The following is a 21334-nucleotide window of genomic DNA, read 5'->3' as shown; positions in this document are numbered from 1 at the left end:
TCAAAGCCAGACTTCAGTCTTCTAGGAAGCAAGTGGCAGTGGCGAGGAAAGACTGGGGATGCGTACGCTCAGGGGCTCCGCGCCAGACAGGTAAGGCGAGCTCACGCACAGGCACAGCAATGTATCTGGATTCCTTGCCACGTCTGAGGAGTCAGGCATGAGCAAGGGATGAGTGATACGGGCCAGGATGCACGGGAGGAAGCTAGCCCGTGAGCAGGTCTGTGCTAACGCTGCCGTGTCAGGCAGGAGCCCAACTACATGCCACCAAACAGCCCTCCTGCGTGAGTGCAGCATTCCTTCCGGTAACTTCTGTCTCCACTTCAGGGAATGAGTGCAGCTTGGCTCCTGCCCCTCCTACGCCCTGGAAGTACTGCACTGTGTGCTCCAAGACCCAGGGCCTGAACATCCCACAGGAGCCCCGGGTTCGATTCTTCCCAGAACCTGTGGTCTTCCTTCACTCCTCGGGGAGGACCCGCTCAGGCACAGGACAGAGAGAAATCAGTCGGCCTGGCCGTCTCTCCAACCCCAGGGCAGCACGTCCTGGTGGGCTGAGCCGGAGGAGGAGCTGCCATTCACTCCAACTGTTGCCACTCCCGGGGGGCACAAGGGAAGAGAAAAGGAGGACAGGACTCACCTGCTCCGGGGCTGGGGCCCAGGCCACTGCTGGAGGGGCTCCTGCTGGCCAGGAGAGCCGCTGGCTTGAGGGCCCCGTCAGAAGGGGTCCGCCGGTGACCGCTGGGCTGCGTGGGGGCCGTAAGGGTGACATGGGTAGGAGTCAGGGATTGGTTAGGGTCTCGCTTGAAGCGTTCCACTCGGACGTTGACCAGGGGGTTGTGGGTGCAAGGGGTCAGGGGTGGGGCCTCGACCGGACTGACGGGCATCTCGTACACCACGATCTCGTCGCTGTCGGAACGCAGCAGGGAGCGGGTGGAGTTGCACTCGGAGATGGAGGAGAGAGAGAGCAGCGTGAGGGAGGCAGAGGGGTCTCCTAGCAACAGCATGGGCTCCTCCTTCTTGAAGAGCTTCCGGGATGGGGGGCTGGTGCTCCGACGAGGCCGGCTGGCCCTCTGGAAAAGACCCTCACGCCTCTTCTTCTCCTCCCGGGCTGGTGGCTCAGGCTCCTCCGGGGGAAGCAGCTGGCACTTGCCAGCTTCTAGCAGGTCAAAGCCGAGGCCTGTGGCCGCGAGAACAGCCCCACAGCCAAGCAGAGCCACCTCACAACGGCGGTGGTTGGTGCCACCCCGCTTGAGGCTGTTGGTCGGCGTCAGCTGAGGGGTACTGGTGGCTGAATTGACCGGGGTGGGCTCCTCGTGGACTCCATCACTGGAGGGGCCCTCCCCATCCTCTCCGCGAGGGAACGGGATACAGAGGTAGGACTGGTTGGGTGAATGCTGTAGACGACTCTCCCCACTCCTGGGGCCTTCGCTGTCCTCATCCTCTGGAGATGAGAGAAATGGCACGGTGTGGGGGACAGGAAATGGGAATGAGGCAGCAAGAGTAAGAATCTCATCCTTCTCCCCAGCCTGGGCCTCCTGGTGGATCATCAGGAGGGCGAGGGTCAAATAGCCTCACAGGCGGGATAAGGAACCGGGCATTGAACCACAGGGCTTTACCCCTCCACATGCAACTGTGGCCAAGATGAGGTGATCACTCTCCATTCCAGAGCCTATTTTGCTGCGTTCAGACAAAGGAAATCTGCTAATTTTCTACTCCTTTTGTTGAGACCGTCAACACAAGAGGTACAGTGTGTGAGTTTCCGAGAATAGTGGCTAGAATGGAAACATCCCTCATTTTTTGCACCTTAGAATTAGAAGGGCCCTTGAATTTCTACAACGATGGCCTAGAGGCTGGTCTTAAGCCCAGTGTCCTGCAATGGACTGGAATCCTCTACATGGGTGAAGGCCCATCTACTCTGTAGACTGACCTCCTAAGACCTTGGAAATCTTCAGAGAGAAGAGAACGTACTATCTGAGAGAGCGAGCCCGGAGAAGGCCGTACCCATTCAGCAATCACAGGCAACGGAAAAGTTTCCTTAGAGAAAGACCACAGCGTCTTCTACCCCCATCTCCTGTTTTGCAGATTCCCCACATTAAAATACATAGGAAACAGACCCAGCAGTCGGAAGTGCCTGATTCAAGACCTCAGCCTCTGCACTGCCCTAAGGAGACGGTAACTGGCGCCCTGGGATAGGAGGCCAAGGGCAGGCTCTACGGCAGCAGTAGGAACAAACCGTGATTTAGGTAGGGTTGATGCAATGGGAGTAGAGCGAAGAAGAGGGAAGAGGGTGAGGGCCCTGGAGCTGGGTAGAAGAGAAGACAGTCCCCATGAAGTGGTGCTAGAGGTCCTCAAAGTCCCAGAAGCTTGGCCAAAAGTTCCCTGCGGGAACAGGCACAGTCGGGACAAGGGCCATGCTTACCCATCTCCATAAGGCTGGTGAACCCTGGCAGGGCTGGGCTACTCCTCGGGCCCTTCCCCAGGTTGGGGGCACTGGACGACCACTGTTTATATCCATCTACCAGGGACTTGAGGCTAAATAGGAGGAAACGGGGGAGCTGTTAGAACTGGTGACTTCCCTTACTCCACCCTCACCTCCATGGGCCCATGGAACTGTCTCTCTCTGCGTACTTCATTCCACCAAAGCCCAAGAGCCTCAAGGTAGCGAACATTACTGGGTCCCCTCGTGTCACAAACAGAAGTGTACATGCTCTAGGGAAAGAAAAGCAGGGCCGTGAATCCACCCCTTCAACATGCTGCTACGGAGCTGTGGAAGGATCTAGCCAGCGGGCCGGCAAGAAGACAGAAAGGAGGAGGCCTGCCCAGCACTGGCCAGGGGCTTGCCTGAGCCCACCTCAAAGCAGAGATGATCACTCCAGGACACTGTGTACAGCACACTGCTGGCATCAGAGACACTGCAATCCGAAGCCTTGTGATCCCAGGCGAGCCCTGGGCAGATGAGCTAGCAGGGGTGGGCCATTTCTCAACTTCTCCTTCCCAGCTCACAGCATGCTTAGGCAACTTTCCAAGCCATCCACTTTTCAAAAACAAAACCAGCCAACAAAGCTGCACCAACCCAGTGCACTTTGGGACAGACCTATGTGGGTAGTGCATAATGCTGCCCTCGAGCCCCTCCCTGGTTTGTCTGGGAATGAAGAGGAAAAGGGCAGGAGCTTGCTTTCGAGTCCTTGTGATGAGCTCACACCTGCAAGCCAGTAACTCTGAGGATCCTGACTGGGCACCCCATCAACCCCTTTACGATGGGGGAATCAGAGGCCCAGAGGCACTGGTCTTCTCTCTAATGGACAATGAAGAGGGGAGGCTGAGGAATCTTTGGGCTCTGGTTGCCTTGGACATCCCAGGATTATAACCAGAGCTGGCTCTCATTTTAGGGCCAGAAAAAGCTGTTCAACTAAAGCCCACTCTTTCCAGTCCATCTTAAGGAAGAGAGAGGGACCAACTTTTCCCCTGACTTCAGATCTCTATTTCAAGTGCTGTCAGAAACACCAGTGAATTCAAATACATTCTGGCCACCAGTGGTTTCAACCAAAATACACAGCCAGGGATGAGCACGCTAACCAAACCCATAGCCTGGGACTTCTAACTGATGATCTTATAACATCACCTCCAGCTCTGGATTCCAGGGGGTCCAGATTAGCAGTCAAAGCCAGTGCTACAGAACAAAGGATAACAGTCATGTACTATCTCCCTAAAACTAAGGGTGCCAGGAGGGCCTCCACAACAAGAGTGGTCAGGGAAGTGAGGAGAGGGAAAGTCAGACCAACACAGGGATCTCCCAGGGTGCACGATGGTACTGCTTTAAAGGAAAAAAATCAGCATAGCCTTGGCAATAATGAGGTATGATTCTACCGGGTATGTTGTGAGGACGAGGAAATGGAAGGGGACTATTACGAACACATTTGATGAAAGGGTGAAGATTAGACTCACCCCAGGTGGAAATGTGGAGACTCTGATGGGGTACTTAAACCATTAGCTCTCTCACGTCTCTGAGGGGATCTTCAACGAATAAAGAAAATCAGAAGTAGGTGACAGTGGGTACATCCGACTCAATGTCTCCCACATGGGAGCCCTCAAGGCTGGTCTCGAGCTACACTGCCAGCTGCCCTCCTCTTGCCTGGTCAGCAAAGCCCACACCATGAAGGAATCTTAATAAGGAGGTGCAGGACCCCCCCAGTCTGTGGGACTAAGGTCCCTGAGCAGCCATGGCATAATTGCAGAAGCCGCGTGAATCTGCAGAGACCCAAGCTATCTACAAGCAAGCACCTATGTTTCCTATAGATATGTACTATTTTTTAAGAGGACGGAGATGCATATTCACTTAACATTACTGAATTCAATATAGCTTTTTGTTGTTACATAATTTCTTCCGTTGATAGGGACTAAACTATTATCATACAGAGGCTCTCAAAAACTTATGACATTAAAGAGGTCTTTACTCAAGAGTGAACGGAATACACTTTACTTCTTCAACATGAATTGAGAACCAGAAAAAATTAAGTCCTATTTTGGGGCACCTGGGTGGTTCAGTCGGTTAAGCATCTGACTCTTGATCTTGGCTCACTCAGGTCGTGATCTTACAATTTGTGAGTTCGAGCCCCACACAGGGCTCTATGCTGACCGTGTAGAGCCTGCTTGGGATTCTGCCTCTCCTTCTCTCTGCCCCTCCCCCGCTATGAACTGCTTCAATAGTTTTGAGGACAAATCTATGCAAGGAGGAAGAAAATTCAAAGTTAGTATTTGGAAACATGAAATAAAGTTAATTTACTAGCAAGACGAAAAATATCTATACATGAAGCAGAACCACAGAAACTACTGGAAAGACCTATCAGGAATCATACTAATGTCAGACAGGGATTCGGCGTGACTGACTTTCTCAGGCCCACCCCAACCCTACTCTACCCCAGGGCTCAAAGGAATCCAAACTGAGGGAGATCCTGCCCCGACAGGACCTACCACAGCAGAGAAAGTCACCAACCCAGAGGACTGCATCACCGAGCACTCACGGAGCTCAGCAGTTCACCCTACCATACCTAAATTTTCTATTCCAAGGTATTTGTGATTTCTAAAAAGCCTGGCTTCAGAGTCCATCCTTTTTGAACCAAACTGATATTTTCACCCTCAGCTCAGATCTGACATGAGGGAACAGATTTTGGACATGAACTCTTCTTACTATTGGAAGGAACAGCAAGGCCACTTACAGGCTCGGGCAGAAGTTTGGGAAAGTCACAGAAAAGGGTGGAGGAGACTGCTGCTTATTCTCACACTTAGAAAAGTCAAAACACAGGATTTTCGATTCGAACACCAAGAATAAGGTATAAAATAGAAACTGCATTGGGAGCAAGGAAGAACTGTCAGAGCAGAGATTGCATATGCTCCCTATGAGCAAGCTGATCTTGTGTGCACTTCCCCACATGGACTTGTTTACTCCTCACATCAACTCCAAGAGATGGGATCCCCGATCACAGATGAGGAAACATGGGGCCACATAGCGAGGCACGGCACAGCCAGGACTCACGCCCAGGCAGTCTGGGGTCAGCGGTTATGCTCGCCACTACTGCACGGTAAGTGACTGGCCTACAAAGACCCGGCACTTGAGAGAGCTTAACTTGTAAGCCACTGGAAGAACACGAGCACATCCAGGGCACAAAGCTGGGGCCCACGCTTTGCTCAGAGGAGGGTCTCACACCTGTCCGCGTGGCTATGAAGTGGGGCACAAGAGAAGCTCTGGCGGCCTTGGGGTCGCATCTGAGTGCACTCACTACCAGTGCTGGATCATTCCACCTGCCCCTGCTTCGGGATAAGCCTCCAAGTCAAGAGAGGCCTGGAACCCTGTTATTCATTCTCTTTGCTCTGAGCGGATGTTTTAAGGGAAGAAGCAGGTATAAGTAGGACACCTGGCCAAACTCTTCACATTTGGTAAATGCTTAATGTACCTGCAACTCTGAGTCAGATCCCTCCAGGTGTCGGCAAACTATAACTAGAGGGCTAAATCTGGTCCACCACCTACTTCTATAAAGTTTAACCGAATAAACATAGCTATGCTCATTCATTTACATATTGTCCATGGTCTATGGCTGCCTTTGCACTAGAACACAGGAGCTGAGTAATAGCAAAGCGATAATATGACCCACAAAGCCTAAAATATTTATTGTGTGACCCTTTACAGAAAACGTATGCTGAGCCCTGTCTGAGGAGGTTCCAGGGAATGAGGAGACTAGAAAACTGAAGCTGGGAATTTCTCAGAAAGAAAGCTGTGGATGAAACACACAACAGAGAAAAAGGTATCCTAGTTTTAAAAGGGTATACCCATCTTTAAGTGGAAAAAATCTCGTGTATTCTGGCTCTTACCCTTCGTCTCCCGAGGCAAGCTCCCTCTGACCAAGTGTGCTTGGCCCCCAGGTCCGTCCTTTCTTCTTGGGGGCCCTCTTCTCCTCCTCCTCCCCTTCTTCTTTCGGGATGACTGAGTTCCGGCCCCAGGTTTTGCTGCTTTCACCTGGTGTCACTGTGAATAACAAAAGTTGGATGGGATCTGGAAAAAAAGATAGACAGGGTCCCCCCAAAACTAGCCTCTACTTCACCACACAGACACAGACACACGCACGCACGGACGTGTGCGCGCACACACACACATATGGAGTTACAGGGAAGAAGTCACATCTCCTCAAAAACTCTGTGCCCAAGGGGAGCCTTCAAGTCCTCAGCCACCAATCATTGAGCACTCTCAAAGTACCAAACATGGAAACACTGCCCAGATTCTAGATTCTCATAAGTCCAATGCAAAGCTGGAGCTCAAGCCAGCCAGACAGCAGAGCTCCAAACAGATCTGACTTCAAGAACTTGTTTTGTTGGGTGGAATTGGACTGGGAAGGGCAGTGGGTGAGGAGGTAGGTAGGAGAGAAAACGGAAAAGGGGGTAAGGAAGACTTGGAAGTACAGAAAGGAACTGTGGTAAGAAAGGAAGACAATGAGGGGCTCAAGACTATGGAGAAGGAAGTCAGGAGCAGGAGGAGAAGGGGAAGGAACAGGCCTAGAGAAATATAACACATAAGAAAGGAGGAACATTCTTCTGACATCGCTACCTTAGAGAAGTGTTGAAACCCAAATGCTTCAGAGACAAGGCTTACATCATAAATGAGTGAATGATTCCAGACACCACAAAATAGGGAGCTGAGGGGACTGAGGCAAAATACAGTGCATATGGAAGCTGCCATTGGATCCAGGCAACTGAGGCCACATGATAAAGGGAATCCACTGATCCGAACTGATATTTCAAGGATAGCCAGAAACCTAGGGCTTTTAAAAAAAATGAAATCTCTGTCTTTAAAGTTAGGGGCAATACTTCATTCATACACACAAGCGTGTGTGTCAGTTCTTTTCAGTAAACACTGTGGTGAAAATAAAATTGGTCCAGATTTGGCCTGTCACGAAGTATTTGGCAAGTTTTCTTAGGAACTACACTTTGAAAACACTCTTCCCTGGGCAGCATGAACAAAAGAAAACCAGTGATGCCCTAAACATGGCAGAGAGTGCACAAGGTCCCCAGGCCAGGGTACCAACCAACCTGGGCCAGGTACCAGGGTATCTACGTCACACGCCAGTTTCCAAATTGCTTTGTGGTTCACTAAGGATCCCGTCGATACCCACACCCCCCTTTGCTGGTATCTAAGAGGAAAAGGTAGGGGAGGTAGTAGTAAAGCTAATGGAGAGAGACAAGAAGGAGGGCTACGGGTTTGCGTACATATGTGCATGTATATACACATTGTCGAGGAGAAGTGGCAGAAGTTATGGATGGAGCAAGCCTGGGCCAGTCGGTGGCTGGACAGAGCAGGGGACAGGTGCCCCCGGTGTGTTCTGGCCCCAACTAATTTGGGAAACAGTCTCACACTGGATGGCTCGAAGGCGAGGGATGATGGTGGGGCTCGCAGGAGGACTGGAGCGGCTGTTGATGAGACTCTTCCTTTTATCCATGGTGGGGGAGGCCTGAACCGTGAACTTGTGCTGGAAATCTGCTTGGGGAAACACAGACGTGCGTGTGCATTAGAATCCTCCCATAATCCAGTTCCTATGAGAAAAGCGACTTGTCCTGGCAGGCGTGAGGGACAGGCCCCAGTTTCCCAAGAAGCAGCTTGTTCACCTGGGAAATGTTTTCTTTCTCCCCAAAGGACAGTAGGAACAACATGTGAGGAGAAGGAAAATTCGCCGTCCAAGTGAACCTCGTATATACTGATTTCCCATAGTTTTTTTTTTTTTTTTTAAGACCACGAGACTTGTTGAGTATTATAGGTAATCTAACTTAAAATTCTGTTTCTTGGGGCCCCCGGCTGGCTCAGTCAATTAAGTGTCCCACTCTTGACTTCGGTGCATGTCATGATCTCACGGTTCGTGAGATCGAGCCCTGAGTCAGGCTCTGTGCTGACAGGGCAGAGCCTGCTTGGGATTCTCTCTCTCCCTCTCTTTCTGCCCCTCCCTGGCTCATGCTTTCTCTCTCTCAAAAGAAATAAACTTAAAAACAATTCTCTGTTTCTTACAATCTATTAGTACATGCCTTCTTTTCTCAGGGATCAAAGCAGGGAGACTGATGCTTCTCACTAAGTGCAGGCAGGGCAGAGTAATTAGGACTAATCCTTGGTGGGAACCTGGGAAAGTGAGGGTCATGGGGCTCATGCTCCAGACCATGACGTCTTCCAAAGGCAGTTACGGCAGAGCATAAAGAATGTAAAACTTATAGCTCTGGGTTTCTAAGTTCCAGTGCCCTCATCCACCGAGAAGTGTGAACAGCTGAGTGTCCACACCTGGGTCTCCCCACTAGCTGCGCTCTCCGGGAAGGTGGGAGCTACTGCTTTCTACGTGCTTCCCCAGCACACAGCAGCAGCATGGCACCACACACAACATGCTCGAGTGGGGCTCCAAGACTCCTTGTTGCCTTGCCAGAAAAAACGCGCAACACAGACACCAGCAAACATGTCCCACAAACGCATTCACGGAATTGCACTGAATGGATTCCCTTGTCTGTACTGAAGCCATGATACCAGTGCTTAAAATCATCTGCTATTGTTCCAACTCTGCCGTTTTCCCCAGGTTCCTTACGCTTCTGTAGGTTTCCTTCCCAGACCTTATAAACTTAGACTACAATGAACTTTTTATCTACATAAACATACACTTGAGCACTCACCTTCCTGCATGGGCACGTTACACCCCTCGACGACCCTGATTCATAGATTCTTATTACTTTGCACTTCCCCAAGGCTGGACATACTCCAGATGTGCCTTTATTCACCCAATGTGCTTCTGAAAGGTTGCATGTAAATCAAATTCTTACACATTAATCCTTGTCTCCACTGCTTGCAGAAAACTAATTATTTAAAGAAACTCAGAGATGAGTTATTCTGCAGAGCACGGAGTTCTCGATCTCTCGCATAGTGTACCAGGCCTCCTCACCAGGCCTGCCTCACGGGAGACGTGTCCATGTGAGCCACCCGGCTACTAGCAGTCTGGACTGCGCCTGCCTGTCGGGTCCACCAGTCACTGGCCCTTCTTCCTTCACGCCCTGGATTTAGTCACCCTCAGAAACTTCCCAGGAGCGGGAAAGCTTTTCTGCAGGCTCGTCTTTTCGGTGAACGGAACCGGTGCGTCCAACCCGCTCCGACCCGAGACCCAGAGCCTCCTGCTCCCGAGCCCCGTCCCTGGCCGTCCCCCGGGACCCCAGCAACGTGCTGCCCTGCTCCCGCCCTCCACCCCCAGCCCACTGACCGGAAGGAAGGCTGATGCGGTTCCCATCCTTGAGCTTCAGCCGGCTCTTCCTGAACTTGCCCTTGCGTTTCTTCACCCGGGGCTTCTCCTGGCACAGCTGGTGGATGATGATGTTGAGCTCCCGCTCTAGGATGTCGATCTCCCGCTCGGCCAGCTCCTGCTCGCGTCGCCGCAGCAGCTCCTCCTGCGTCTTCTGCTGGAGCGCGGCCCGCGTCAGCTCCTCCTCCCAAGTGCGCAGCTCCTGCAGCAGCAGACGCGGAGGGGGGGGAGGGGGTGTTTCAGTGCGGGGGGGGGGGGTGTCAGTGCAGGGGTGGGGTGCTCCCGGACACCTGGCTAGCGCTCCTACAAGGCCCCACACCCCCGGTCCCAGGAGGAGATGCAGGTTCGGTAGGTGGACGCCTGACCACGCCGGACACTGGGGACAGGCAGGCTCGGCACAGCCACACGGAGGACACAGCTACAGGCTGGAGACAGGGGCTGATAGTTCCCAGACGCTCCTTGATTACTGATTAAAGCTGCCTGTGACTGGTAAAGAACGGGCTTTGGGTAGAAAATATAATCCTGACTTACGTTTTACAGACTTGGTTCTATTTTAATTTTGTTTTTCCATTATATACGGGAAAAAAAATCTTTAAACCAGGGCCAACTTACTGTGATCTAGCTTAAAATGTGCCCCCACTATAAATGAATCGCCCTCAGGGCATCACCTGACACTCAAATAAAAATATATTTCCAGAGTGATTGTTCAAAAACGGTAGTGAAGCATGTCTTCTAAACCTCTATGCAGCTGGTGAGTGAATCTACTGAGGCATGTGGTTTGAACTCTCATCTTATCTCAAAGGACAACCATTTGCTCTGGAAGGATCATGATAGCAATGCAAAGAGAAAACATTTCCCAAAGTCTTTGCCAGGCACTTTGCTCTAGTACCACTACCCTATTAGATGGGCCAGACCTCTCCCCTTTTCCTTCTGCATGAATTTATGTCTGTACCCAGCATAAAGTTCCTGAGATGGGGTGGGGGAGGGGACAGGGGGGCGATGTAGATGGTATCAGGAAACAGGAGAGAAAAACAGGAATGAGGAATGTGCATACAATTGTCCAATCTGGCATCTAAACTGTTCGCACTGGTCACCCGGGGCATAAGACTGAAGTGAGGGGGCATGAGGCAGTAAAACCTAAAAACAATAGGGCATTTCTTCAATAAAGTGGCCAGAGCAACACTTCTGTGGTCAAAACCTACAATTTCTCCATGGAATGCTCCACTATAAGAAGTCATTCTGGACACTAGAAAAGGAGCCTAGCACTAGAAAAAAAAAAAAAAAAAAAGGATGTGAACACATATTGGCGAAGCTGAGCAGTGGGTAGAGAAAAGAAGAGAGAACAGAGGCCAGATGGGAATAAAATATTATGATGTTTAGGAACTTTTTACTCAACTTGCCCTCTGTTCTCAAGAGTATCACAACTGATAATAAACGGGATAGAAAAGGCAGAAGTGAAAAAAGGATTAGCACCTTGAAAATGGTCTAGTACATGATAGGTGCTCAGTGCTAATGTGTGAATGAGAAAGTTGGAGGGGGAGAGAATTCATGTTTATAAATGCACACCTTTATGGGAACCCAGATTCACCAAGTCTGAGAGATGAGCCGGAACTTTTGAGCTTCTCCTCCTTTAATGAAATTAGCACCAAACAGATCCGCTGTTGTACGCCCCCCAAAAAACCTTGGCTCTCTTTGTCCCAGTACTTTGTTTTCACCATCAGGAGAACAGACACACATGCAAGATTCAGGAAAAATCATTCCTGGTTGGTTGATTTTGCTGCTAGATGGGAAAATTAAAATTTCCAGCTGATTTCAGCTTTCTTAAGTCTGCTTCTCCTATGCGCTTTTGTCTAGGGGATGGTTTGTGTTGTAGCCCCTTCCTTTGAAGGAACTCAGACCCCAGTTCAGAGACAAATCCATGGTCACTATACCTGGAAGCTGTAAATTGAGACGGGTTGAGAATGAGCTGAATCATAGGGGAAACCGGGACATTTGTGGAGTACTCACAAATATCTGGAAGACTCTCAAACATGGGGAGTCTTCCTCTTCTTGTGAAATGCCTATTTGGGGATCAGTCTCCTCATATGCAAATCACATTTGCATACAATGATTTAAGAGGAATCTCTCCAGAGAGAAAGCTTATTATCCATCTCACCCTCACTTGCCCAACTACAAGCCTTATAACAGACAGGCATCATAGCACGGTGGTTAAGAGCAAGGGCTCCCGGGACACCTGGGTGGCTCAGTTGGTTAAGCATCCGACTCTTGACTTTGGCTCAGGTCATGTTCTCATGGTTCTTAAATTCAAGCTCTGCGTCAGGCTCTGCACTGTCAGTGCAGTGCTTGGGATTCTCTCTCTCCCACTTTCTCTGCCCACTTTCTCTGCCCTTCCTCCCTCGTGCACGCACTCGCTTTCTCTCAAAAATAAACAAACTTTAAAAAAAAAAAAAGAAAAAAGAGCAAGGACCCTGGAACAAATTGGCTGAACTGTGGCCTGGGATGAGTTACCTTGGGCATCATATGCAATATGGCGTTAACAGCACTGACATCACATGGTTGTATTACATAAGACAATGATTACCTTACTGTGTAAGATTACATAAGAATTCGTATCAATTACTTAGAGCATGGTGCAGGGAACATGCTCTATGAATGTTAGCCGTTATGTGAATGGGGCTTTTCCTAGTAACTACTTACTGACAAAATCCAAGTTTCATTCCTCTTATTGGCTGGTACCCTTATAACTTCATCAATCAAAAGAAAGAAAACCAAGAGTCAAGTGATTCAACAGTCTAAAGAGAACCAGCAACTCTAGGTTTCTTCTAGTTGGAACAGCGTTAGTAACAGGAACAAACTCTATTAAATCATTCTTCTCCAAGGTCAGTGCTGGTTCCCTCCCCCACCCCCCAGGTCTCAAAAGACATCACAGGCTCACTCCATTCCCCTGCAGAATGCTCACTGACTTGCGAAATAGTACCAGTCTTAGGATTGCTATATGGCATAAAAAAAAAAAAAAAAGAGTTTAATTTCTTCACACTAGCTTAAGAAATGTCATTTTTTAAAAAGTCATTTGTTTAGGGAAACAACAACGATATTGGAGAGAAGAAGGTATTGGAGTCAGAAGATCCAAGTTCAAGATTCTGCCTCTCCACTCTACTGGCTGTGTGACTTTAGACAAGTCACTGACGCTCAGCCTTAAGATGAAAAAGATAATACCTGCCCCACATGCTGGTGGCAGAGGCCATAAGCTTCCCTGGATAAAAAAGACACAAAATTCTTTCATCATCAGACCTTCCGAGCGAAAGAACTGGGAAGACCTAGAGACTTACATGATTTTAGCTATTGTTATTATTTTAAATTGCTTCCCCAATGCCCATTGTGGGGAATAGAAGGGAAAAGAGAAATTAACTGAGAGACACATGGATGTTGCCTGTGACCCCAGCTGTAGCCTTAGATCCAGCCTGCCCCCCCGCCCCCCCTGCAGAAGCAGCAACATAGTTGCTGGTGTTTACTGGTGTTTAGCTTCACCTCTGGGGATGCTGACTGCTAACCAGGCACAAAGGGCATAGAGAGGAGCTACGCAGGGAATGGCCACCAAAACAAAACGGCAGATCTTTAATTTTAATAAGCTAAGAATATCTGAACTCCTCAGTCAGTTTGGGCTGCAGCCCTTTTCATAAAAACGTGCAAAATACCAAATAAGTTTCAGAACCACAGTATTTTTAGCCCATTGCTATTTCCGATTCTGATACCAAAAGTAGGATATTCTGATAACTGTGCTCAGGGTTGAATATCCCTATATCAAGTTAACCTCCCACCCCCACCCTGGAAGTCCAGTAGAGAACCAAGAAACATTTCTAGAACCTTCTCATACTTTCTGCTGGTACTTACCCAGTGGTGCTCTTCCTCTGGCCTGGACAATGAAATAGATACTCCGTAAAAAGAGCTCTGGATCACGACTCCCCTACTTGTTCCTGCCATATCCCCAAAAGAAAGGAAACATCTATACTATTTCAGGTCACACCTGAGGCCTGGGAAACTCTCTTCATGTAAAGCCAGGATGAAAAAGCTGCTCTGTTACCAAAAATCAAGCAGGAAGGTGGTTGTGTCGGAATTTGTCCAGAGGCCCCAGTGGGGAAGGCCCACTGATTCAATGCGCGCCTTTTTCTTGTTTTACTTACCTTTTCTTTGGCCCTGAGTTGGTCAAACATCTCCTGAATCTCATGTTTCCAGTCATCCTGCAGGCAGTGGAAGGAGTCCTTGGGCATTTCAAAGAAACCAGACTCCTCTATGGTAGTTAGCTGGTCCAGGATATTTGTGAAAGATGGTCGTGAGTGAGGGTCGGGATTCCAGCAGTCTGCATGAAACACGTGAGCAGATGGAGCGCATAAATGGACAGAGACAGGCATTAAGACTTGGAATAGTATGGGACCTCACTTACCAGAAAAATTTTTCCTTCCAGAAACAGAAACACTGGGATTTTAGGTAACCACAAATAGGGCTGGGGAAATAAAACAAGCTGCCCAACCTCAGGATCATAAAGAGTGAATGGGGCAATATAATGCGGCCACCCCTATCCAACTCTGTTGATTTAGCATAAAAAAACGCAAGTCCAGAAAGTCTGCCTGTGTGGAGTTGGACAACCATGACTTCTCACATTCCTACATGATTCCAGCCCTGACAATGGGTGATGAGGCATCGGGCCTCAATTTCCCACAAATAAATGAGCAAGTCTGGCCCACCTCAATGGTATAATGATAAAGCAGGGATAAAAGGCACCAGACTGGGCATCAGGAAAAGTGAGCTCTACCTACTGTGCTCAGATACTAGCTAATGGAGTGCACCTTGCCTCTCTCAGCTTTGGGTTTCTCACTTACAGATTATATGGTTTGACTAGATGACTTATAGAGTTCCTTTCTTCTTGGACATTCTTCACTTCTATATGCAATATGCTCATTTTGTATTAAATAATAAAATACTAAAGCACTGGATAGCAGGCTTTAGTTCCTAAACTAAGTTCTATAGTTACTGGAGATGGACAGAAGGGGCATTTGTGACATCAACGTAGCAGGGTGCTGACATCATCTTCAAGTAGCTCTTCCAACCACCCACAGGAGTCATCCGTGAGTGACTGATACTTCATCTCCTCTTTTGGTAACCGACCCAGCAGAATTGTCCGTAATCTACCCAAGTATTGCTGAGAAGGCAAACTTTCTCTAGTTTTGTTCTGGTCAGGGGTCACTTACCTTCCATGAGTTTGGCAAAAGGTTCCGGGCATGTAGAAGGAATGGGAAGAGCGAGCTTGTTCATGGCCACTCCATAAGCTACGGCTAAGCCATCGATTCCTCGGAAGGGCACTTCACCAGTCAGGAGCTCCCAAAGCAGCACCCCGTAGCTGAGGAGAGGAAAAAGACCAAAGCCACAAGGCAATCTCACTGAGAGGGCTCATGAGACCTTTCTGAGGTGCCCATACTCTTTCTGGGATGGAGGGAGACCAACAAGTAGATGCACCAATGGAATACAGACAGGAGACCACGAGGCCGACCCACTAAAAGGAAAAGTTCTGGAGTCAGGCATGCTTGATTTCAAAGCCTTGTTCCTCAGATTCCTCATCTATAATGTGCAGACAATACTACCAGTATCATAAGGCTGCCGTGAGAGTCACTGAGCCACTCTAAGGGCTTAAGTCAGCGCCAGCCGGCCACAGCTATTCTGTCGTTACCAATAATGTAACACTCTGCAAGAAGGGGCAGCCTCCCAAGAATCCATGTTTTCTCTATTTTAAGAAAACCTCAGCTTTAGCCACAGATATATTTTTTCAGCTTTCGAAAAGCAGAGACCTGACCACCTGACCACCTAGAACATTTCTTTAAATGCCCATTCAGTTGTATAGATTCCTGCCCTCGGTCAGCTAACAGAGACCTCTGTCTAATTCAAAGGGGAAAGTTGCACAAAGGTGGCCTACATGGGGAGAAGAGAGCAGGGTATCAGCCGTGAGGACTTCAGTTTCCTCTCGACCTTTCAAAGCCACATGAAGAACTTCTTTTCACATGTCCTGTGAGTCGGAGAAAGGGGAGCACAAAGTTTAGCGGAATAACTATTCTACGAATTCACAATCAGAACGAGGCAACGTCATGTAGGGTTCAATCCTTCCAGGAATAACAGTCCTTCCGGGACAAGCAACCATAAGGCCATGAACAGTAAAGACGAGCGGCTCTCATATTTTCTTTCTTTCTTTCTTTTTTCTTTCTTTTTTTTTTTTTTTTACAAATAGTTTATTGTCAGGTTGGTTTCCATATAACACCCAGTGCTCATCCCCACAAGTGGCCTCCTCCATGCCCATCTCCCCCCTCCTCCCCCACACCCATCAGTCCTTAGTTTGTTCTNCATGGTTTGCCTCTCTCCCTTTCCCCCACCATTTCCCCCCTTCTTCTCCCCCATGGTCCTCAGTTAAGTTCCTCCTAATCCTCCTATACGTGCAAACACAGGATATTTGTCCTTCTCTGCCTGACTTATTTCGCTCAGCATAACACCCTCAAGGTCCATCCATGTTGCTACACATGGCCAGATTTCATTCTTCTCATTGCCATGTAGCATTTCATCGTATAGATAAACCACATCTTCTTGATCCATTTGTCCGTTGATGGACACTTAGGCTCTTTCCATGTTTTAGCTATTGTGGAGAGTGCTGCTATGAACATTGGGGTACATGTGCTCCTATGCCTCAGCATTTCTGTATCCCTTGGGTAAATTCGTAGCAGTGCTATTGCTGGGTCATAGGGGAGTTCTATTGTTAATTTCTTGACTCCTCATATTTTCAACACAAGCCTCAAATTTTTAAAAATACTCATCAGTAGTTAATAACCAACAAAGTCATGTTATTTTCAAACAAAACACAGCTCAGTGGTAAGGCATGCGACTCTTGATCTCAGGGTCATGAGTTCGAGCCCCACATTGGGCACAGAGATTAATAAAAAGCTTAATATCTATTTCATCATGGTACTTTGTATGCACAAGGTGCTAAGGCCTTTCTAAACATCATCTTGAATCCCTACCACAAACTTGCAAGATAAATATTATCACCATTTTGCAGATGACGAAAGCAAGTTTCAGGTAAGTTTAGCAGCATATATTAAGGGCACACATGGAATAAGTCATGGTGGGCCCTGGACCAACTCTCAATTCCCTCTGTCTAGAATCCCCTTTTACCATTTCTCTGCTAGGTGAACTCTAATCGTCTTTCAAATTCAAGTGCACCACCATTTATTCATTCATTTTAAACATCTACTAAAGATTTACTGTGCCTCAGGCTCACTGCAGGACACTGGGATACAGGACACAGATCTTATCTACAAAGAGACTACTGAGAGGAACAGAAAAGATGTCAATTCGAACACAGAGGGGCCACAAGAGACATACCATGAGTGCACAAAGAGACCAAGATGGACTCCTGGCCACCCAAACCAGACCAGAATAGGGCAGGAAGTAGCTAAACCTTGACTGCTAGCTAACAGAAGACAGGGATCCGCACTACAAAGCCAGGGCTCGCCCTCCAGGAATCCCAGGTGACCTGGCATCGTTCCAAAGAAGGGCAGTGTGCCAACCAATGCACCGGAGCATCCCAGAAGATCCCCGTAGATGGAACCCAGGAGCAGCCTAGCCAGTCTCCTTGGGCAATGGCTTTCCCCCAGTGTGCCCTCCGAATACCGTCACTTTCTTTATGGATCTCAGCAACCAAGAAAGCCTGGAAGACAGCAGCAGGTCTTGTCGTGACAGGGAGGTGGGTCTTAGTCTGCGGCGGACGGCAACAATGTCAGACGCTTCAGGGAAGCCTTCGCTGACACTGCCAGTGTTACTTAACCCTTGTTGGGGCTGCCATGGACTGCAGCCTATGGGCTCTTCGAGAGCAGGGAGAGTAGTTTAACCTTTGCTTTCTTGGGGGCTGTACATAGTAGGCCCCCGTCTGGTGAGTGCGCTGGTGGGTGGGTAAGGGAGACAGCGCATGGACAGACGGTCCCGCAGGCTGCGCTGGGCGCCCCGGAGTAAGCCCTGAATACCGAGAACAGCACCATTATTCATTCTCCTGCCAAATCTTTACTGTGACTCATCCAGACAGCAGTCGTGCCTGGCAGCTGCTACCAAGTGACCTCTAAGAACTGTCCGCACTGCGGATGAGACTCCTAGGCTACAGTGACCCTCATCTTCAGTCGTCTGCTCCCGGAATTACTGCCAACCTTCGCTCTGGGGAACAAACACCCAAGGTCCCCCAGAACCCTCTCTTCCATTCAGGGCAAGAGGACTGGTGTCTGAGCCCTAACTACCTGGAAAGACAGTAGAGAATTTCAAAGATCTAAACACATGTCCCGTTTGTGTCCTTGCATCCACACTGTGATGATTTTCATGCTGAGTCCTCGCTGACCCATGGAGATGTCTCAGGCCACCGGGAAGAGGGCGGAACAGGGACTCCATCTCTCTCAGTTTCAGCGAGGGCAGCCCTGTTCTCACCTGGCTTGTTTCTTTGTTCAACAGCATTTTGTTCCATGTGAAAAGCCCCACCACTAGGAGAAACTGTTCAGATGCCGCCCAAGAGAGGTTCAGACAGACTTGAGTCAAGCATGTCTGCTTCACCATTTACAGTGGTGTGGCCCTGGGAAAGGCAGCTTGCCTCTCCAAGCCTCAGTTTCCTCACCTGTGCAACAAAACAGCCAATTCCTATCACACAGAATAACTGCAAAGAATAAATAACAATAACAACTGCTTCTCCGGAAGCTACCCTCTATGGCTAGTAAACACTGTGTGTTTCCCCTTGGGAAGGTCCTGAAATGAGAAAGCCTCTGGTGGGATTTAGGGAGAGACTGCAGTGTCTGCTGAGAGCCTTGCTGAGGGACACCAGCAATCAGGGAAGAAGCATTTCTGGGGATGACGGAACCAGTTCGTTCTCCTCTGCCAATGTTCCTCTTTATTTCACTAACACAAGGTGGTAATGTAAATGAAGCCTTGGCATTCCTTTGGCAGGAACAGAGTCCAAGAAAGGAACTAAAGAATGACACATTCGATGTGTCTGAGCCCCCATGAGAGGTGGGCAGGAGAAGCCCACATGATTTACCTCAGGTCTGACCCATTCTGATGCCCTCCCAGGGTTGACAGAAGGTCAACAGAACCTTTCAAGATCGAGCACAAGTGGCCTGGAAGTACCAGCTCAGCTAAAGTTCTGCCTCAGTCCCTCCCCCAACGGAGAGCCACCAGTTCCCACAGTGCTGTCAGTGATTTCCCAGGGGTCCTTGCAAACCTTGGGGAACGTACCCTGTGTCACTGATTGACCACCTCCAGAGGTATGGTAATCCTTCCCACTGTTTGGTGGGGTCACAGGTCAGGGAGAGGTGTTCTATGTTCTCAAAGTGAGGAAAAGCATCAGAGCAAATAGCTGCCCAACCAAAGGCACAGCAAATCCACACTGGAGCTGGACCAGGGCTATTTTTCTTATTAACTTATGTTGTCTCTAAGACACATACCCTGAAAGGAGAGGGTGCCCTTTGAATGGGCTTCTGGACTTGATAATTGGCTGTGCCCCCACATTCTAGAAACCACACTATTTAACAATTGTTGGCTACGACAGTTGAACTACTACATATGAAAGCACTCTGTAAATTGTAAAGTAACACAGTTCTTGTTTTGTTTTTTTTTTTTTTTTTAACGTTTTATTTATTTCTCTGAGAGAGAGAGACAGAGAGACAGAGAGAGACAGAGAGAAGCAGCCTGAGCAGGGGAGGGTCAGAGAGAGGGGGAGATACAGAATCTGAAGCAGGCTCCAGTCTCTGAGCTGTCAGCACAGAGCCCGACACGGTGCTCGAACCCACGAACCGTGAGACCATGGCCTGAGCTGAAGTTGGATGCTTAACTGACTGAGCCACCCAAGCACCCCTGTTCTTGTTGTTGTTGTTAACTAGACCTCATTCGAAATGACAGTCTATTTATTAATATATATGTAATATATACATGATACATTGACATAGTAAATATTTATTGATATGGCAATATACTCATGCTATGTTATATCCATTATTATTATTATTATTATTTTGAGAGAGAGAGAGAGAGACAAGCAAGGGAGGGGCAGAGAGAGAGAGAAGGAGACAAAGAATCTGAAGCAGGCTCTAGGCTCTAAGCTGTCAGCACAGATCCTGAAGCAGGACTCGAACCCACAAACCATGAGATCATGACCTAAGCCAAAGTTGAACGCCCAACAGACTGAGCTACCCAAGTGCCCTTAGATTATATTCAAAAGCAGCTTACAAAACAGAGTGATCTCATTTTAAGGGATGGGTAGATGAGCACATGAACAGAAATAAACGCACCAAAATATTAACCCAAGTTATCTTTAGAAGTAGTATTGGGTGATTTCTTTTTCCCTTTTTTTTTCTTTTTGTTTACCCATATTTTCTATTTTTCCTATGGTGAACAAATTTTTACTTCTATAATCTTATTTTATTTGAATGTTTATTTATTTATTTTGAGAGCAGGGTAGGGGCAGAGAGAGAGGGAGACAGAAAATCTCAAGCAGGCTCCATGCTGTCAATGCGGAGCCTGTGCAGGACTCAAACTCACAAACCGTGAGATCATGACCTGAGCTGAAATGAAGAGTCAGACGCTTAACAGACTGAGCCACCCAGGTGCTCCTATTTCTATAATTTTGAAAACGTAAAATGCCTCCACCCCATCCCACACACATCAGGCAAGAAGTCATTACAGGAGACCACTAACCACTGCACTCTCTGCACAGCACAACCAAAGGGAAATACTTGGTCAATTACTCCTGCAGTGGTCTAAATCCAAGCACATCAGGAAATACTTGAAGTTGAGGATCTGGGCCGCTATCATCATACCTTCCATCACAGTATGTGGAAGAGGCCCAGAGAACTACTCTTGAAAAGCAGTTAAGACACACTCAGTAAGAAGAAGCCCAGAGGCCCCAGACCCTCCAGGAAGGGTAGAAGATGGACACAGGCTCTGTCCAGTACCTGGCACATGGTAAATATTCAACAAGCATTTCCTGAATGAGTGAATGAATTACAAGTTAATTTGGGAACAAATGTTGTCTGAGCTCCTGGGCATGCATGGGCCCTCTCTGAGCCCTAGGACCCTACTGACCCCAGGCCCAATCACCCTGGGAGAAGCTGCCCAAAGTGCAGGCACAAGGGTATATAGATGGCAATATGGCTAAACCACAAAGTATTAAGAGACACATATTTAGTTCTTTTGTTGTTGTTTTTTTTTTAAAAGTAGGCTTCACACCCAGTGCAGAGCCCAACGTGGGGCTTGAACTCACAACCCTGAGCTCAAGAGTTGGACACTTAACCAACTGAGCCACCCGGGTACTTCCTATGATTCTAATCACAGCATTACCTCTACCACCTGGATGAACTTGGACATGTGACTTAAACCATCTAAGCCTCAGTCACCTTATCTGTAAAATGGAAATAATATCCTCTACTTTTGGGGATTCTTGTGAGGAATAAATGAGATTAAAAGAA

At 48.4% G+C, this 21334-nt stretch overlaps 1 protein-coding gene across 1 annotated transcript in view; it reads right to left on the bottom strand.

Annotated features, from left to right (window-relative positions):
- Positions 1-21334, bottom strand: part of MAP3K9 (mitogen-activated protein kinase kinase kinase 9) — a 78096-nt gene that overhangs the window by 4232 nt on the left and 52530 nt on the right. The window contains exons 4-11 of the mRNA XM_039251839.1: positions 15050-15198; positions 13985-14160; positions 9765-10005; positions 7898-8020; positions 6364-6517; positions 3943-4011; positions 2417-2529; positions 635-1438 (exon numbers count right to left, since the gene is read on the bottom strand). Of these exons, the coding sequence (XP_039107770.1) occupies positions 635-1438; positions 2417-2529; positions 3943-4011; positions 6364-6517; positions 7898-8020; positions 9765-10005; positions 13985-14160; positions 15050-15198 (1829 nt within the window). The remainder of the gene's footprint in view (positions 1-634; positions 1439-2416; positions 2530-3942; positions 4012-6363; positions 6518-7897; positions 8021-9764; positions 10006-13984; positions 14161-15049; positions 15199-21334) is intronic.

This window comes from Hyaena hyaena, unplaced genomic scaffold (assembly GCF_003009895.1).
Source record: "Hyaena hyaena isolate Hyena2069 unplaced genomic scaffold, ASM300989v1 scaffold_400, whole genome shotgun sequence".
In the NCBI taxonomy this organism is placed as follows: domain Eukaryota; kingdom Metazoa; phylum Chordata; class Mammalia; order Carnivora; family Hyaenidae; genus Hyaena; species Hyaena hyaena.
Note: the sequence above shows the minus strand (reverse complement) of the source record. Positions and strands in the feature narration are given on the sequence as shown.